Here is a 19,644-nt window from a genome sequence, read left to right as displayed (position 1 = left end):
AGACAACCTTTCTCCATACAGTCACTCAATGAGCTTACCTAGCACATCAGGTTGGTAACGGTCGACCTTTGTTTCACAAAACCATGTTCAGCCTCACAGATCAAAGTTTTTACAGCAGCATATCCGTTCGTGTATCAAGACTTCAAAAATCTTCGAGATGAAATTCAAAATCGAAATAGGACAGTAGTTTTCCACGCTGTGATCATTTCCCGATTTATGTATATTTGTGAGATAGCGGCAATTTTCCATGCTCTAGGGAACGATCTTTCTGTGATTGACCGGTTTCGAAATTCAAATTTAGATAAAAATAATAACAATATCAAATAAACAATAAAAAAGGAAAGGGATTTCTTACACCGTTTGTATCTCATTCATGATTAACACAGAAACAAAAAAAAAGTTTCAAATTTTCGATAAGTCATGAAAGTAAGAAAGAAATTTGTTTCAAAAGAATGTCTTAGCAAATTTAAAATCAACATTTCCAAAATACAGAGTTAAAAACAAATCTAAATTCTTAAATAAATATCCAATATGGTGCAAAACTTATCATTATCTATTAGTTGTTAGGAAAATGATAATAGTTGTTAATTTTTATTCATCTTAGCTTAAAATTCTTTTCCTCATCTTCAACTGAAAATTTAATAAAAAATTCCGCTGTACTTTTTTATTTGAACAAAAATATTTAATCGTGATTTGCAATGTAAATTAATGATTTTTGAAGAAGAAATGAATTTTGAACAGAAATTATTCAATGTTTGATGGTTCAAATTAATTTGATGAAATGAAGAATATATTTAGATTTATTTTAAAAGTACCAGTTATAGAAGCCAGAAATATAACCTTTTATAATGTTAAATTCTCCAGTTATAAAAAAACGGCATATTTAAAGCTTAAATAATAACTTCATGATCAATCAAACTAAAAAAGAAATGTTGGGAAATGGGTAATAACGTGAATGATGAATAAAAACTGATAAAAAATTCAAAATAAGGAGCTAAAAATTTTGTTATTCTTATTGAAAGCACAAATCAAAGTTAGTTAACACTGCGTATTTTTAATTAGTTTAAAAGTTGCTACTTCGGACAATATTTCAAACTTTTAAGATTAATTTAAAAATCAAGATCGATCCAAAAAACAAGATTTCATATAAAAAAAACATTAATAAAAGTTTTTAAATTTTCATTCCCAGGTTTTTAAGCTTTAAATTACAAGCTCTGAGTATTTTGTCACTTTCGATTGAAATATTGGCTCCTAGAAAGAACAGAAGGTAGAAACTATGTCTTCTTATTAAAAATTTGGAGTTAAGGGCTTATGTTTCAATGAAACGAAAATTCAGAAATAAAAAACAAAGACAAATTTGTTAAAAATATTTCCAGAAATTTAAAAGTTTGACTATAAAATTCGGCAAGTTAATAATAAAATTGAAAAAAGCTGTACTATATAATTCTGTAAATTTTTTCGAAAATAAAAACAAAATATGAAATGATAAGGAGTTTTAAAATGTATCAGTATTAAGTGAAATCAAACATAACTGATAACTCATTAACTAACAAACCTACAAAATCTGATTCTGATTTAGTTTATCATACTTCATCCAACCAATTAAGGAAAAATATTTTGATGATAATGATGCATGATTTAAAAAGTAAAATTCATCAGTTGAAAAAATTAAAACATAACATTACAAGTATCTTTGACACTACAGCAGAAAGTGTAAAAAAAATTGATTCTGTTTAAAGTTGATAATTCATATAAAGCTTTTATTTTTAAATAATATGTTTTTGATATGAATTTTCGTAAAAAAGTGCATAAATTTGTCTAATGGTTTTTACTTATTTTCAAAAGTCATTTCAATAACAAAAACTGATAGAAATAATTGCATATTTAGATTAGTTTGAATAACCGTTTAAATTCATTGCACCTCGGAAAAATGTAAATTTTGTGGCTTTGTGTAAATTATTAAAATCCTTTTTGTTAAGCATTTAGAAGAACAAAAACCACGAAATAAAATTGAGTCTGAAATTGGTTTTTTAAGACTATTTGAACATTTGCAAAGACATAAACGATTAGTTTTAATAAAAAAAAAATGGTTTCGTTTCAAACTCTGTTCTTATTTAGCTACATTTCCTAATAAATCCATTCAAAAGACAAGGTAGGGTTTGTTTATATTAAGTTTTGAGTTTCAATACAAAAGGTTGATTGAACTGAAAATTGAAATCTACAATAAAAGTTAGTTTTAATTTGTGAACGGCAAATAGTGTCGTACATCGAAATGCCTCAAGCCAAGAGTGATTTACGTCGAAATTCTGTCGGAGGCGAAAAAAATTTCTGACTTGCTTGTTAACACTTATTTTTAAATACATTTTAAGAAATTTAACTTGGAAAAAATCTTCATGGGGAGTTATTAACCCCTAAACCCCCCCCCCCCCCCTCCGTTCGCACGGCCTTGGTTGGCACATTCGCCTTTTACTAAAATCGATACCGATATGAAAGAAACCAAATTTAGAACGGAAGGGTAGCTGGATAGCTGGATAACTTTTAAAGCAATTGGGGCCAAATTTGGCATGGGAGAGTAGACATAGGAACAAGAAATTAGTATTTGAAGCTCCCTACTTCTTTTGAGTGGGGAGATAAAAAAGGGAGAGGGAAGCACTCATTTTTTTTTTAAATAACTCGAAAAATGATCGAATAAATTTGACATAGAAGAGATTTTGGTACGAGAATTTGTTTTCATGATAATTTAACACGGGACTCTCTTTTGTTTTTGAATGGCTCGAAAAATGTTCAAGTAAATGGAGCTCAATTTGGTATGGGAGAGTAGTTAAGTAAAACATTCATTTTCGCAATTTCAGATCAGGTTTTGTGAACAGAGAAAAATATTCAAGAATTTATGGATTCTGTTATTGTAGCCTGTAGAAATCTCTATGTGTTCCTTTACTAATTTTTGATTAAAAATTTCCAGCTCAAATAAAGGGAACCAACGTTTAAAAGTTCTTGTAAATTGGAGCAGAAACCTGATAATTGAGTAGGTACACGATTTTTTATGGTGAAAATCCACATATGCTTTTTATTTCCTCATATTATCACTTCAGTTTTTTTCAACAAGAAGTGCACCGTACTCTCCCACCATTCGACTCGTTTTCCGGGAAAAACTTCACCCGGTAAAAATCCGTTTACATTTCGAATCCCACCATAACCATTATTACTGCTGCTACTGATTTCCGGGGTACCTACATGGTTTATTGTCTGTTGTTTCATTTCCGGTAAACCGAGATGAAAACTGTGTGGCATTCGGTGTAGAATGTTGTGTTGTGTTGTGGGATATTGTGTGCAACCTGGAATTTTCCTGCGCTTATCAAAACAGAAGGGGTTGTGCGTGTGAATGACAACTGATTTTTGCTTTTATTATTAAAGCACCTACACATGTTTTATGGTGAAATGACTCAACGAAATCTGAAGCGCCCCGATTTGGGTGAAAGTGGATGTTACCTCATTATTTTACCACAACTCTGGTAACATTCGAGGAATGTTTAAAGGGAACCGTTAGTTTCAATGTTCTTTGGAATTACGTCTACTGCAGAAATTCTGTTTAACAAAAGATTAAAAGTGATGTCCTAGAAGATTCAAGGAAATGTTGAGAGTGATTTCAAACCCACCCCATTTTTACAGGTTCAAAAGGCTCAATATTTCAGCCCTGTTCTGGCAATCGTTAATTATAAAGCAAATTGAACATTACATTTCGCAAGCAGCAGATGGTGTTGACTTCGTTCCGGGTATTTATTTATTTAAAACATCGGATCCTTTTCGTTATAATTTTGGGAAGCTGGGTGACGAAAACTTTTCTCTTCCTGGACAGTTTAGGTGGGTGTAATTGAAAGTTGATTGTATTACCGTTGCTTTTTATTCCAAAACTGACGCTTCCACGATGAGTTTATTTTAGATTTGCATAAAAATAAAATCAATCAGATGCTTGCTGAACGATGTTGGATGCGTTGTACAAAATTGGCCTTAGGGAAATTATTTGTTAAATTTAAATCATTAGGGACATTTTCATTTATCGAAACCGAGTTAAAATTACAGATTTTCCCACCAATCTCGTAAGGATTATCTCGATTTGTTCAATTTAATAGGATCAATACAGTCCTTGACCTACTGAAGGCACTTGAATCGTCAATGGAGCAAGTGTCAGGTTGCGAGAAATGAAGGAAAAACACCGACCAATTAAGTCCCCCGGTATCAGCAGCAGTGCAATTCATAAATTTGATCTAGCACACTTACCATCATAATTGATCCAATTGAGAATTTTCCGTTTGATGAGAACAAAGCCACTTGTTGAGGAGGATGGAAAGCAAATGGGGAAGTGAATTTTTCCGCAGCTGGACTCGTCGAGGAGCAGTCGGATTTTTCGCTCTACGCTTATCCCACAACGGACGACGATTGATGATGGCTTCTTCGAGAGGGTTTACGTGACGCGAACAAACTTTTAGCTATCATCCACCCACGGGTCTGGGGAGCCAGCTGGATATTGACTGCAAAAAAAAAACAGGAAAGGATGTTATTAATATCGGATGTTTGATCAGCGAATGTAGAGGTGATTAAGATTAATTGGCAAATAAAATAGTCACCGGAAGTACCGATGAACGCAATCAACACTTGAGATGTTTAGGGTTGTACATGAGTGAACTTATCATAAATTTTTAAAATACAAATTCAATGTTTTGCTACAAGTCTTTTTTTAAATTTTTCAACTTAAAAGGGACATGAACTAGTTGTTCCACTCAAACAAGTTTAATACGTTGAGGACTCCGTTTCCCGCAAACCGTTATAAAAACATTCCATTGACTAGAAATAAAATGTTCCCCGAGCTATGTTAATTCAATTGACGTGCACTTTTATCCCGACCGAGCATGATAGCATATCGAGGAAAATTTCATTCCATTCCGTATACACCAGATCCCTTCATCATCATGTTTCAGAGAGTAAAAATAATATTGCCCTCAACGAACGACAGATAGTAGCCGCGGGGGCCAGTTGCATAGAAATAAAAAAATCCACAGCCAGTTAAAGATGGTGCTGACCGTCAATGGCGGACCTTAATGTAGAAGAAAAAAGAAAAGTTACCGTTTCCTGTTTCTTGCAACGGAATAGAACTCACTTCAGTGCCACGCGTTGGGTTATCTCCATGCAGTCTGTCTTGCCCAGTTAAACTGAGCCATACATAGACCTCGTACGATTCTGACACATGTGGCGATTTTTCGAAACAACATTAATTTATATTTTCTTTAATGTTATATTGTTCTTTAATGTTGTAAAAATATAGTTAAAACTAGCTGACCCGGTAAACTTCGCTTTAACCTTCAACTAAATAAATCGTTAAACATGTTTAACTTCATCTACACGTTCTTAAGTATTTCGAGCTCGTGAATCAATTTTCATGAAAATCGTCTTAAAATTGTTCGAGATGTGTTTCTTTTTGAGTTGATTTTATATGGGGCCCCATCCATAAAAAGTGAGATTCTTGAAACTATTATACAAACCACTTCTGACCCGTAAAACCCTTGGACACAAAATTTCCCTTCATGCCGAACGTCCGTTCATTCGTGATGGCTAGGGTGGCAATGGATATAGTTATGGAAAAACTTGATGATCGAATTTTGAAAACGAAAATCGGAAAAATCGAAATTTTAATGTTGATGCCAAAATTACTTAATAATACTTGAAACGACGAAATCTGGTGTTATCTCGATTTTTTTTTGTCAAAAATCAACTTTGCAGTTTAAAAAATATCCAAAATTCGGATAATCGAAATTTTGATTTTGATGCCAAATGACTGAAAGAAATGCATGAAACGTTGAGATCTGGTGCTAGCTCTAATAAAAATTTCGGCCAAAATTCGGGAACTTTTTCTTCGGATTTCCAAAAAACCCAAACCAAAATTTCTTTCTTCGAGATAACACCAGTTCTCGATGTTTCAGACATTTCTCAGTCATTTTTTATCAACATTAAAATTTCGATTTTCTGAATTTGCTTGATTCCCTTTTGGTAATTTTGGAAATTTTTAAGTTGATTTTTGACAAAAAAAATGGTTGGAGATAACACCAGAGATGTTAAAATCGCGACTCTACATACTCGCACTTTGCCCTTCTTTGCAGTAGGATTTTATTTCGTTAAACTCAAACTGCAATTATGCTATCTATAGTTCAACTCGGAAAGCATCAGGAAGTAAACTTCGGGTAAACTCGGCAGGAGTAAACAGCAATCGGGGGAAACATCAGCGTAGCGAACGTACAGTTCTGAGAATTCAAAATTCAAATCGTTTTCGTTCGGCAGCCGAACACATCAATCGGACAACGCATGGGGGCGTGGCTAAAAGTGATAGATACAAGGGAACGGGAAACGAGCGAGAGAAGGGTGCGAGGAATGTTTACTCGGTCCGTCGGGCAACGATCGCTCGTGTGCATTCGTGTACGGTTAGCTTCGTTCTGTTGTTTCGTTGGTGTGATTTTATTCCTGCGAGGCATGGAAAACATCAATACAGAACTGTTTTCTTTGTTTTGTGTGCAATCACGTAATCATTGGAACGAAGATAAAATCAATCTGCACACAACAAGTTAAACTCGGAAAAAATCAGCCGAATGATTCTTTCCGAAGCGAGTTTACACACCGCTGGATAACACCAGATTTCAACGTTTTAAGTAATTTTAAGTTATTTTGCATCAACATCTAAATTTTTGATTTTTCCGATTTCCTTTGGTCCACCCTTTCGTGATTTTTGAGGGTAAAAAACAGAAACATTGAGCTTTTTGAGGCACCCCTAAATCAAGTCCGCTTAAGTCGACATGACTCATTTGGCTACACGCAGATAAAACTTTAGATATATTAGTTAAATTACGCGTCTACTTGAACATACATAAACATGATTGTTTTGTTCTGACCCGAAAATACGATCAAGCCAACCATCAGAATATCCGATGCCACAAACATGGCTATGGCTAAACTAGCGATACTTCAAATTCAATAGGATGGCTGTTTTAACCGTAATTGCTATTCCACCTGAATGTAGAAAATTGTAGATTTGAAATATGAATAGTAATAAATTCAAATAGGAAAAATCGATTGTTATTTCCGTTTTCTAAATAAAATACTTTTATTAATTTTCATAAAACGCACATATTTTGTTACCGATTTTGTTTGTCTCATGGCCGAGACTCGCTGGGGGAAGTAAAACATCATGGCCCTGAAAGGAAAAAAAGATGGTTTCGTTAAAAGTTCGACCGTTAGAATAACATAAATATTCGAAAACTTACACGATATTATTGGTCCGGGAATTCGAAGTACGCCCGCTGCTGCTCTTTGCCCAAAGGTATCTAAAACGCAGTAAGATTATGTTACAAAAAAAAACAAATTTAAAAAGAAATTAGCATTACCTACATTTTTGCTACTTGGTCAACTTTTCCTGAAAAAACTCCAACACCTCCTTTGTCTTTTATTTTTTTGAATTCCTAAACCAAATAAATATACATTACTTGTTCGTCTTGGAAATCAATGTTGGTTGAACAAAATTCGAGGTCTAGTCAAGCAGCAGTGATGTTTGCTAACTAACTATCAGATGGACTAGGAAAAAATAGCCAAATCTACCAGCTGTTGATCTATTTTAGCAATAAGCAGTTGAGAAATCTCCTACAGCCAAATCAACTTTACTGTAAAGTTAGTTTGTTCGTAGTTATCGACGTTGATTAAACAATATTATGGGTTCAACCAAAAATCTGTGATATGGAAGAGTCAACTGTCGTAAACCGAGATTTTCCTTCTCCTGTTGGCCGTCTTCTCGAAGTTCCGTTCCTGTGATGCTCGCACTACAACATCCGAATTAAGAATGACCAGATTTGCACAAGTGCCGTTCTATTTATAGGTAAAATATATCGCGCTACATAAAGATATTTTGCCATCGAAGTAGCCAAGGTTTCTCCATTCTCGCATTTTACTAGCATGCACGTCATTCATTAGCACGTCTTGAGAAGTATCAAAATTATTATTTTATTTCGTATTTTTCATTTTCTCTTATTCATCCTACACCAAGAGTTTTTTATCCGTGTACCACCCTAATGATGGTGTTAAAAAGAAAACGCCTTATTTATATGTATCAAAAGAAAAGATTGTAAGATTTTGCATGGGGGTTATTCTATAAAATTCGAAAAACAACTACAAACAAAAGACTGAAATAACAAGCATGACATACATAACAAAAATGTTCAGTGTGCCTAAAACATAATAATTAAAAAATTGTTAAAAATTTTTTTTCAAAAAATGACGAAAAATAACGCTTATGAAAAAATAATGATTAGTTTTAGTAAATAGAGCTTGCTGGGAACAAGCAACTAAATTTCACTGTACTGTACAGTTTAGAGAATCTCATACTTCAAATGAACCAATAACGACGCCGGCCAAGTCCGTGTAGTCCAGTGGTTTTCAAACTTTTCTCACCCACTGCCCCCTTTTGCGGAGTTTCCGAGCTCAACGTTCCCGTAGGCATTTTTTTAAAGGAAAATAGCCACCTACCGTTTAAATTTTCCAACAACTTACATTTGCGGAATAGATCGTAAATTTTTGTGTGTAGAACAAAGCTCAAAATTCCCTCAAATTACGAAAAATTCCTATTATTACTTTTTTTTTGGTTATACTTCGATTATAGTTGGGTTATCATCTTTAATACATTCGCTTATTTTAAGATGACAAAAAAAAAGATAAGTCTCACAATATATGCTTAAAAACTATTCAAATAATCATATTATTGTATTTGCAAGATGCTAAATTTATTTCTTAACACTTTCAAGACCGCAAAGAAATCTAAGCCGAAAAAAAAAAACGAAATTCGACATTTTATTTTGCATAACTCGCTGGACATAATTAAACAAATTTAGTATTTTGAGTCACCGAAAGTTCGATTTTGTAGAGAAGAGTTTCATTATTGAATTTATAACATTTGAGTTATGCTTCTTAAATTAGCACACTCGCGACAAATTAAAAAACGAGATTTCTCGTTAGGGTCCGTAATGTGTTATCAAAAGTTATAAAATTTGATCTCAAAATCCTGTGCAACTAAGCAATATAAATTATTTTCAAGTATGTCATTTAACAGGACAAAATCTACAGGTCTGAAATATTAACAAACATATTATACATGTATTCCAGATTTTTTTTGATTACCAAATTATTGATAAAGCTCAAAATTGACAACGTGGTATCCACAAAATTATACATCCACGAAGCTTTATTTGTAAATGCTTCGTATTTTAAAGTTTCTAGAAATAAATTTACTTTTATTTTTTTCGATAGAACTATTCAGTTAAATAAATAAATTGAGATAAATGCGCATTTTCTAAGGTACTTTTGCGAAGGAGCTCACAAAATCTAGTAAATTATCAATGAGAAGCTTATTGCTGGCGTTAAAATGATATCGGGATATACATTCTTCAACCGATTCATGATTTTCACAAAGCGGGCAGTCAAAAAGTCAAGCTTTCCAAAAAAAGTCATCAAAAACAGTTCAACTTGAAATTTCAGGTTTGTATGGGAAAATAGATTATTTTGTACCGGAAAATCAACCAAGCCTCCTTAAGGTTTTTGCCTCTATGTATTTATAAATTCTCTTATGGAAATTAACGCTGAACAACTTTGTCTCAGACCGTAACTTCGTATCTTATTAGGTAAAAAGTTATTTGCTGTTTACCAGGGCTACTATGTCTTTTGGAATTGAAAAACAATAAACCATATTGACATCACTGCTGGTGCCTCGCAAAGCATTGCATTAAAGGTAGTCATACAATACCTCGTTATAGGCAACTAGCAGTGATGTCAATTGAAGTTATTGATTTTGAAAGACAAAAGTCATGCCACCATTCAATTCCTAATAAATTTTTTGTCTAGTAGGATACAAAGTTGCGGTCTTTGACAAAGTTGTTTAGCAGAAAATTTACTTTAGATTTTTTTTAAAAATTGGCATTAAAATCATAAGCAGGCTCGGTTCCACAGAAAAAACAAAGATGATGTTGATTTTTCAGTACAAAATATTGAATATTCCCATACAAACTTAAAAGTTAAAATTTATTCATGGAAACGTTACTTAAACATTCTTCAAAAAATCATGAAGCTTTTCAGATCCCAGGGTTTGAGAAATTCAAAATCCACTCAGTCTAGCACACACGCACAGCCGGGCAGCTTGGCCGGTGGATGTTCGCCTGTGGTTTGATACAAGGAAATATTTTCTTTCTCTGTAGTTTTTCTAATGCCGCCTTAAAAGGCACGCACAACATTGACCGAGCAGATCAATTCATTCATTCATTCGTTGTTTCTATCCTCATTTACCTATTTTGTGATGGGATAGAGAGGGACATTAAAACATTTGTATTTTAAATATCTAGGAAAAAACATATAGTGTTCGTTGGCTTTGAACTGTTTTTGTAAATGTTGATAAATATATAAAATTTATTTCCTAGAATCACATGAAAAGGCTAATAATCAAAGGTTTGAAGAACCTCTTAGCTGAATGAAACTATTATTTCAAAGTAGTCGAAGATTCCTTTGAATTCAGCTACAGTATTTGAAAGACCCAAATACTAGTATTTCACTAGCTACTTGCTAGCATCCTCAGTGGGTTATCGACTGAAGAAAGTGTATCATTTCCCTCCCTTAAATTGTCCAAGCTAGGTAGCTCTGAATTATTTGTAGGTAAAAAGAACCTTCGAATGCTCGGCAAATGTGCCGTTGTCAGTTTCTTGGGCCTACCTACCCTTTTCTGGGTGTTGTCAGGTAGATTATTATTGTTACCCGCCCTATTTTGGGCGTTGTCAGGTAAATTATATTTCTTCTTACCTAAGAACTTGAACAGCCAACTATGACCTGGTCCGTTGTCCCCGTTCAACAGATTAGCTGAATTTTGATTGAAAATTTCAATACTTTCCGCTACATCTAACTTCAGCGAATTACTGTTCAACGACCGAAGTAAAGAAATATTTTCTTGATCGATCAAATGGCCTGTTTCACAGATGTGTAATGCTACTGAAGATTTAGGATTCTGTGAAGGGAGAACTTTTTTCTTCGAATCTGATTTGGCAATTGCCAAATGTTCTTCGAATCTCTCTATTAACTTCCTTTTTGTTTGTCCAATGTATACCTTATCACAGTCAGAACAACTGATCTTGTACACACCGGATCTATGCAAAAGTTCCACCGGATCTTTTGTTGATCCTAAAATGGATTTCAATTGATTATTGGAACTACTAAAAACCAATTCAATATCAAATTTTGTTAACTTGGATCGTAATTCAAGAGCATTGAAGCTATTAAATTCCATCGATCTCCGTTGAAACTCGTTTTGAATTGGAGTTAAAGTAGTGAAGGATTTTCTCTGAAGAATTTTTTGTTTTTTGTTGATGATGGCTTGAATAGAACTGGATTGGTATCCATTCTTATTAGCCGTTTGGAAGATATATTGAAGTTCCTTTTCTTCCCCTTCTTTTGAGAGAGGAATCGAATTCATTCGGTGGATCATATGATGGAAAGCGGCCATCTTATGTCCGAATGAATGATTAGAGGTGCTCGGGATAACCCTCATAGTATTGGTTGGTTTCCTGTAAATCTCAAAATTGAAAAGATTATCTTCTCTCTTTATGAGAACGTCCAGGAAAGGGATTTTCTTATCCTCTTCCACTTCACAAGTGAACTTGATATTCTTATGTAAACCATTTATGGCTGTCAGGAGTTCCTCAAGAAAATCTTTGTTTACTACACAGAAAATATCGTCGACGTATCTCCACCATTTTTCGGGTAGTAAATCCTGTTTTTCAAGAGTTTCCTCCAAGTGAGCCATAAACAGTTCACAAAGAAACGGAGACAACGGGTTTCCCATTGGAGCCCCTTTTGTCTGTCTATAGAACAAGATGGCCGCTTTCCATCATATGATCCACCGAATGAATTCGATTCCTCTCTCAAAAGAAGGGGAAGAAAAGGAACTTCAATATATCTTCCAAACGGCTAATAAGAATGGATACCAATCCAGTTCTATTCAAGCCATCATCAACAAAAAACAAAAAATTCTTCAGAGAAAATCCTTCACTACTTTAACTCCAATTCAAAACGAGTTTCAACGGAGATCGATGGAATTTAATAGCTTCAATGCTCTTGAATTACGATCCAAGTTAACAAAATTTGATATTGAATTGGTTTTTAGTAGTTCCAATAATCAATTGAAATCCATTTTAGGATCAACAAAAGATCCGGTGGAACTTTTGCATAGATCCGGTGTGTACAAGATCAGTTGTTCTGACTGTGATAAGGTATACATTGGACAAACAAAAAGGAAGTTAATAGAGAGATTCGAAGAACATTTGGCAATTGCCAAATCAGATTCGAAGAAAAAAGTTCTCCCTTCACAGAATCCTAGATCTTCAGTAGCATTACACATCTGTGAAACAGGCCATTTGATCGATCAAGAAAATATTTCTTTACTTCGGTCGTTGAACAGTAATTCGCTGAAGTTAGATGTAGCGGAAAGTATTGAAATTTTCAATCAAAATTCAGCTAATCTGTTGAACGGGGACAACGGACCAGGTCATAGTTGGCTGTTCAAGTTCTTAGGTAAGAAGAAATATAATTTACCTGACAACGCCCAAAATAGGGCGGGTAACAATAATAACCTACCTGACAACACCCAGAAAAGGGTAGGTAGGCCCAAGAAACTGACAACGGCACATTTGCCGAGCATTCGAAGGTTCTTTTTACCTACAAATAATTCAGAGCTACCTAGCTTGGACAATTTAAGGGAGGGAAATGATACACTTTCTTCAGTCGATAACCCACTGAGGATGCTAGCAAGTAGCTAGTGAAATACTAGTATTTGGGTCTTTCAAATACTGTAGCTGAATTCAAAGGAATCTTCGACTACTTTGAAATAACATGAAAAGGATTAAAAAGTAAAAAAGGGAAAAACTTCCCACAGTCAATATAGGTAATGGTTCTTTGATTTACAGCTAGTCTTCCCCTTGGGGGCACAAAAATGCTACCCCTGCTGATGATCCTAACAGATAGATCTGTGTGATTTCCACAAACTCAACTTCATTACTTACCGAAATAATTTCAAATGGGCATAATGGCCCCCGGAAAGGCCCGGCCGGTGTGGGCCGGTTTGTTTTTCGGCTCCCTGGCTCCCAGTGGAACCATTTCGGCTTGTGGCTGGCGGTGCTTTCGTTTCATCGTGGGATGAAAGGATGATTTTCCGAGGGGGTGGTCGAGGCATGGGACAACACATAAAACGGAACATCACCCCAGCCGAGATCCAGGGTGACACGGATCAGCATCAGCCCGCAGACAGACATCATCGGGTTCAGTGGGTGGATTTGATTTAGACATAAACAGGGATTCTGGTGTCAACGGTTTTACTGGGCGACGAGGACGATTCATTGTTGGTGGTGCTATTGGGGATGTCACCATTGCCATCATTTGCAGCAGCACTAGCGAGCAACTGGACCGCACTGTCCGTTGAATCCGTTGAAATGGGAATCGTCGTCAGCGTCGATTCTTTCGAGTTGCTGTCAGATTGATGGTTATTGTTGATCAGGTTGTTGTAATGTTGCTCATCGAAAATTGTCGTTGACGACGAGGAGTCAGAGGAGGATTTTAAGGATGTCTGCGGGGCACTTGATTGTTGGTTATTGTTGTGAAAGTTAGAGGTTGTGCCGTTTGTCTGAGCTCTCGAGAGACTGCTGTTGCTGCTGTCTGTTGGCTCTTTGCCGTCGTTGAATCCAGCTTTGTTCGATGATGCTGCTGCTGTCGAGGATAGTCGTTGAGCACCAGAGGTTGAACTGCTGTGGTCGATGCTATCGGTCTGGTTAGTTTCGGCGAATGAAGATGATACCGGATTGCCAGAGCTTTCGATGGCTGTCATAGAAGGAGATTCTAAAAGGATGGACTCATGGCTGCATGAAGGATTCGTAGTTATGACGACCTTTGCTTCAGTCCTAGCTGACATTGACGCCGATGATCTAGAGGATGAGGACGTGGATGAAGATAACGATAACGATGATGATGACGATGATGATGTTGATGACGATGGCTTGGTGGATGCTGCTGCTGCTGGCCTTGAAAGGGAGCTAGAATCTGGTGCACCTCGGTAGCCATGTCATACCCGTTCGGTTCCGTTAGATTGTTGTTGTTGTGGTTGGGATTGTGGCTGTTGTTGGGTTGTTGTTGCTGCTGGGAAACTGATTTGTCACGGAAGAGCGAACAACAGACGGGACGCAGGACGATAACGAGACACACAGGAACACAGGTTTTGACGAACATGGAAAGGAGATAGAATAAAAATAAAATTTATTTAAATGGTGGAACTATTCTCTTCAAGAACAAAGTTCACAATCCAACATTCGAACAGATTCTTAAGTTTTTTAAATTTGAATATTCAAAAAATTCAGTTTTTTAGAATGCTGAACTCATGGGTTTTTATCCTTTAAAAAATGTATTATTCTAAATCCAAATTTTTGAATGCGAACAAGTAAAGTTAAAAGATTAACCATTACTCAACGAGTAACGAGATATCAAACTTGATGTTAATTAGTCTCTTTTGAGTCACCAAACTATATATTTCACCAAATACACCAAATATATTTATATATGACCCATTCCAGCGTGACGTCACGACGTTTGCAAACAGTTTTTTTGGAATATTGTATGTAATTTTTACAGTTCATATCGTACATTGAATAAAATTATACCTCCAAGTTCAGAATTAAATTTGCTACAATTTGCAGTACTTTTATTGAACAAATAGTTATCGCCCTCTTTTTTTTCAAATTTGAATGTATATTTATTTTAGAGCGATTCAGTTTCGTGACGTCACAACGCGCCATTTTTTTAAAGCATGGTTTTACAAAGCGCTGTGACTTCACGAAATATTATGGTTAACTACATGAAATAAATCAAAGTATAATCTTAAAATAATGCTTAATTTACTATAAATGTTTAAAAACTCAACAAATAATGAGATTTGGTGATAAAATTGATCTATTTATTCCCGAAAAATTAGGGGCATTGAATCTAAAAGGCCCATTTAAGCAAATAAGATTTGCAACACTGCGCACATCAATATTATTCGATTTTTTATTTTGTGCGATCATGTGAATATTATTTTGAAAAAAAAAAAAAAAATAATACTAGGGAATATTTATTCGTAAAAGCGTTGAAATGTGTTTCTGAATCTTATTAATATTTATGTGCCAAGGAAAGGAAAAATAAATGATAATTTCAAAAACCTTCGATCTTTTCACTTTGGTTAAATTCTTTAAACACGTCAAAACTGAATCCTTTACCAAATACACCAAATATATTTATGTATATATGTAGGTCAATATTAGGGTTACCATATCTCGCAACGCTAAAAAGAGTACCATGAAAAAAAAATCCAAAAGAGTAGAAAAAACTTCAAAGAAAAATGAGGAAAAAGCGTGGCTAACTCGGCCAAAATATCGCGAAAAGTGCCCGGATTTATCCAAAATCTAAGCAAAATCCAAACCAAAAATACTTTTTTTTTCACAAGGAATGATTTTTGAGCTTGTTTTATCGAAATACTCATGCAAACATTTTTTTTGTAAAATTTTAATTGAACACCGCTAATATGGCTCAGTAAAGAATAATTTTTTATGTGTTCATTTTTAACTTTTTCTCTTGAATTTTCATAGTAAAATCCTGGATTTTTGCCTGATTTGCCCGGAAGTTGCCCGGTTTTTGACTGAAAATTTTGAAAATCAGCTGCTGCTTCATCTAGTGAAAAAGATGGATTCAGATTTGTCCGCATTAATTTTAATTTTTTACCTATTGCAGTACACAGAAATAAAATTGACTATTACGTGTCACTGAAAACTGCAACCTTTAAAATAAATAACCTGTAATTAACAAAACCTGTAATTTTAAATTGATTTCCTTGAAAGTTAACGAAGATTCATTTATTATTACAGCAAATGTCCTGAAAAAAGTTGTACACTAAAAATTAAACTTCACGCAATCATTTTTTTGACCTGTAAAATTACGGTAAATCTCCTGCTGCCTTTTGTTACAGGACATTTGCGTAATTTTACAGGTATTCTATAGGATTCTGATAGACCGGCACCCACTGCGATAACGAAATCTTTTTCCTTAAGAAAAGACCAAATCAGATTAATAATGAGTGGTGGGAAATTTCGATTTACCATTTTGTATATGAGTCCTTTATGCCAAACTGGCATATTTAAATTAAAATTCTGATTTAATATCCTCCTGATATTATTTTGCCTTGTTTTATTGATATTGATTCATAAATATTTTTTATAACAGCTCGATGTTAGCAAATGAAGAAAGAAAACTTTCAAAATGATTTGTAAATTAATGATTTATTTCTATAAGTCCATTATTTGCTACATACATTTCAATATTTTTCCCCCAATTCTCCCAGTATTTCACAAAAACACAAATCAACTTTCACTTTATAGCTTTAAAAAGGAAAGTACAACGGTGCTACAATTCTTAGCAGCAGCAGAAAAGTTATATCTTGAGGTAAAAAATTCGCCTTGAAAATCTTCTTAGTTTCTCCAGGGTCAATTGGTAGCACGCTTTGAAGAAGGGTCAGCCATAATCCAAGTTACCAGCGGGCGTGAATCTGTTGATTTGCACTTAGTTTTGTTGAAAAATTTCTTCCACTTGGTTGGATTAGGCAAACAAACTTAAACTGGGAGGTTGCTTCACGGTTTGCACGGATTTTTATCAGAAGATTGATTCAAAGAAGATTGAGCAGCAGTCACATCTCCTCTCAATAGTTCGCGATTCCCACAAAAACCTCTCCTCTTCGCGACTCGAGGCCTGATCTCTCCTCCAACGACTCGAGATCCGACCCCTTCTCGCATCGACTCGAAGTTGAACTCTCCTCTGCATGATTCAAGTCCCGATCTCTGCTCTAGCGACTCGAGATCTGATCTCTCCTCGTAATGACTAGAGATGACCACTTCCACCCCCTCTCTTGTTGATTAAAGGCTTGATCTCTCCTCTTGCGACTCGAGACCCGACCTCCTATCGTAAAGACTCGGGGTTGACCAAACAAACCTCTCCTCTTGAAGATTTGAGGACTGACCTCTCCTATAACGACATGAAGCCCGACCTTTTATCTCCAGAATTCGAGCTTTGCCACCTTTATGCCCGCCGGGTGCCGATCGAGAGCAGCATCCTAGACTCGCGGCTGGCACAGCACACGCGAGGAACTTAACGCAACTACTCAGATGATTCCCGACGAAGACGTCATCCTACTCCGACTCGAATGGCTCACCCGGCGTCGAGATGCACTCTACCCATGGGTATTAACCGATTGTGGAATAACACTTTCCCAATGATTTCTACTACGAAGTAGGTCAAGTCTCATCCCCGTAGGTTCGGTCGTTGGGAACCAATGTGGTGAAAAGACAGGTGATGAGAAAGAAACGTTGCGAAAGTAGAAGTAAAGTGTTTTCTTCGTAAACATAGTTACCATGACAGAAGTGACGTCACTACCAACCATTTTTTGCGACGCATTTTGCCTAGGAGGAATGAAGCTCCCAGACAAAAACGCGTCGTGACGCAGGGCTTGTTTATGTTTATTTCTCTTTTTTCTCTCCGACGTGCAATAGTGTGCGTTCCTTTGCGCCACCTTAGTAAAAGTATACCTCATTGGTTGGGAACCGCCCTACTAGGATACTCCCCGAAGGTGGAGCATCCTACGCACAAATACGGCGTACCCACGGCATCCGCTACGCAGAAGATGTTGGCTTGTCTTTGTAGCTTTAAACCGTGGAGTCAGAAGCACACTACTCGACAGCCCCCCGTTGATGGGGTCAGTCTACTCCGACCGCCGTCCGGTCTTCTTGTATCTCTCTGGCTGATAACCTTAGGATTTTTGGCCCGCGGCTTTTTCTGCCCGTCGTATGCCAGATCGAGCGTAGCTTGTCCTAGACGCGCACCTGTCACGGCACACATTCGGGACTTTGAACGCTACGACTCGGATGTTTTCCGACAGTGACGACATCCTACACCGACTCGAGAGGCTCGCCCAGCATCGAGAGCATCTCTACCCGTGGGTATCCCCCGACAGTGGTTAACCCTCTTCCTGCGAGGTCCGCCACGAGAGAGGGAAAAGTCTTATCCCCGCAGTTTCCCCCTTAGGAAGCGGCACTGCTTGGATACTCCTCGACGGTGGGGTATCCTACACACGTTTGCGGCTCACCCATGACCTCCGCTACGCAGAAGATGATGCCTTATCTTTGTAGCTTAGATCCAGGTACCGGACACACACTTCTCAGATGCTCCCCGTCGATGAGTCATCCTACACCGTTCGTGGACTGCTGTTGACTCCAGCTCCTCTGCAAGGCAGTCATGATCCGGATGAACCCATCGCTGACCGCATGCCAAGTTTTGAAGTCCGTACACATCCTTTGCACCACGTTGTCTGCTGTCGTGTCGAATCCACAGACGGCGTACCTATGTTGGTACGTACCGCCGCAAAACTCGGACAGGTAAGCACCACATGTTCGGGTGTTTCCTCTTCGTCACCACAATTTGAGCAATATGGCGAAGCCACATGTCCAAACCGGTAACGGTACTTCATGAAGCATCCATGATCAGTCAAGAATTGAGTCATATTGAAGTGCACTTCACCGTGTCTTCTTCCGATCCATGGGTTCACCTTCCTCTCGCTGAGCTGTCCCACAGCTGCTGCCAGTTGGACATCGAGTCCTAATTGGCGAGATCTTGTACGTTGGGCGTGTCTTTATTGTCATAGCAATAGACATCCACCTCTATCAAAACCGAGATGGGCATGACGCCCGTCACTACAAAAGCGGCTTCGGACGAGATGGTCCGGATGGTGGACGGATGGTGATAGCCCGTAGATTCATCAGCCGCTGAACGCTGCCAAGTCTCTGCAGGTTACATTGTCTTCCCAGGGCCTGCCTCCAGGCCGCTGCTCCGTACCGAAAGATTGACGTGGTAACGCTTGACAGTATTCTCCTCTTGCTACTGCGGATTGCCGAGGAGTTCGACATCATTCGTTTGAGTGCGGCCGTAGCCATTTCCGCTTTCTTACACACGTAGTCGACATGACTCGTGAAAGTGAGTCTGTCGTCGATCATCACCCCTAGGTAATTAATTGCGCGTTTGGACACGATATCACACGGTCCAACTGCAATGGTACCTGTTTGGAGTTAGATCAGGATGGTGATCAGCACCATCTCGGTTGTGTGGTGGGCTAGACGCAGGCAATGCTTGATGGTAATGCTTAAGATCTTCATCAAGTATGGGCCTCTCGTTTATCCAAGATTTTAAGAGTTTAATTTCATTTCAGCGAGCTCTATTGAAAGATAGGACGGTTTTCAAAATTTTACCACTTACTGAAAGGACATCAGATCACTTGTCGATTCTAGGGCGTTAGCAAAAAGTGAAGAATTTCTGTGAAATAAAAGGCCAAAGAACTCTAATTCAACTCATATATTCATACATATAGCCTTGATGATGTTTACAATCATAAAAAAAATCGCGTTTCATTCTGATTTGTTTTTTCTTAAATCAATGTTTTTCAGGTTTGTTTTAAAAATAAAA

The 19,644-nt window shown here is 36.7% G+C and overlaps 1 protein-coding gene across 7 annotated transcripts in view; it reads right to left on the bottom strand.

The window, feature by feature from the left end:
• The window catches only part of LOC129742602 (probable G-protein coupled receptor CG31760), a 240,525-nt gene that overhangs the window by 12,492 nt on the left and 208,389 nt on the right, over positions 1 to 19,644 (bottom strand). For 6 of the 7 annotated variants that reach the window (XM_055734523.1, XM_055734525.1, XM_055734522.1 and 3 more), the window contains 2 exons: positions 13,125 to 14,258; positions 4,279 to 4,529 (listed from right to left, as the gene is read on the bottom strand). In XM_055734523.1, coding sequence (XP_055590498.1) covers positions 14,177 to 14,258 — 82 coding nt within the window. In that variant the 3' untranslated portion in view covers positions 4,279 to 4,529; positions 13,125 to 14,176. The remainder of the gene's footprint in view (positions 1 to 4,278; positions 4,530 to 13,124; positions 14,259 to 19,644) is intronic. The other variant, XM_055734527.1, reaches the window with a different exon arrangement.

This window comes from Uranotaenia lowii, chromosome 2, assembly GCF_029784155.1.
Source record: "Uranotaenia lowii strain MFRU-FL chromosome 2, ASM2978415v1, whole genome shotgun sequence".
In the NCBI taxonomy this organism is placed as follows: domain Eukaryota; kingdom Metazoa; phylum Arthropoda; class Insecta; order Diptera; family Culicidae; genus Uranotaenia; species Uranotaenia lowii.
The sequence above is the reverse complement of the archived record's forward strand: the minus strand, read 5'-3'. Positions and strand labels throughout refer to the sequence as shown.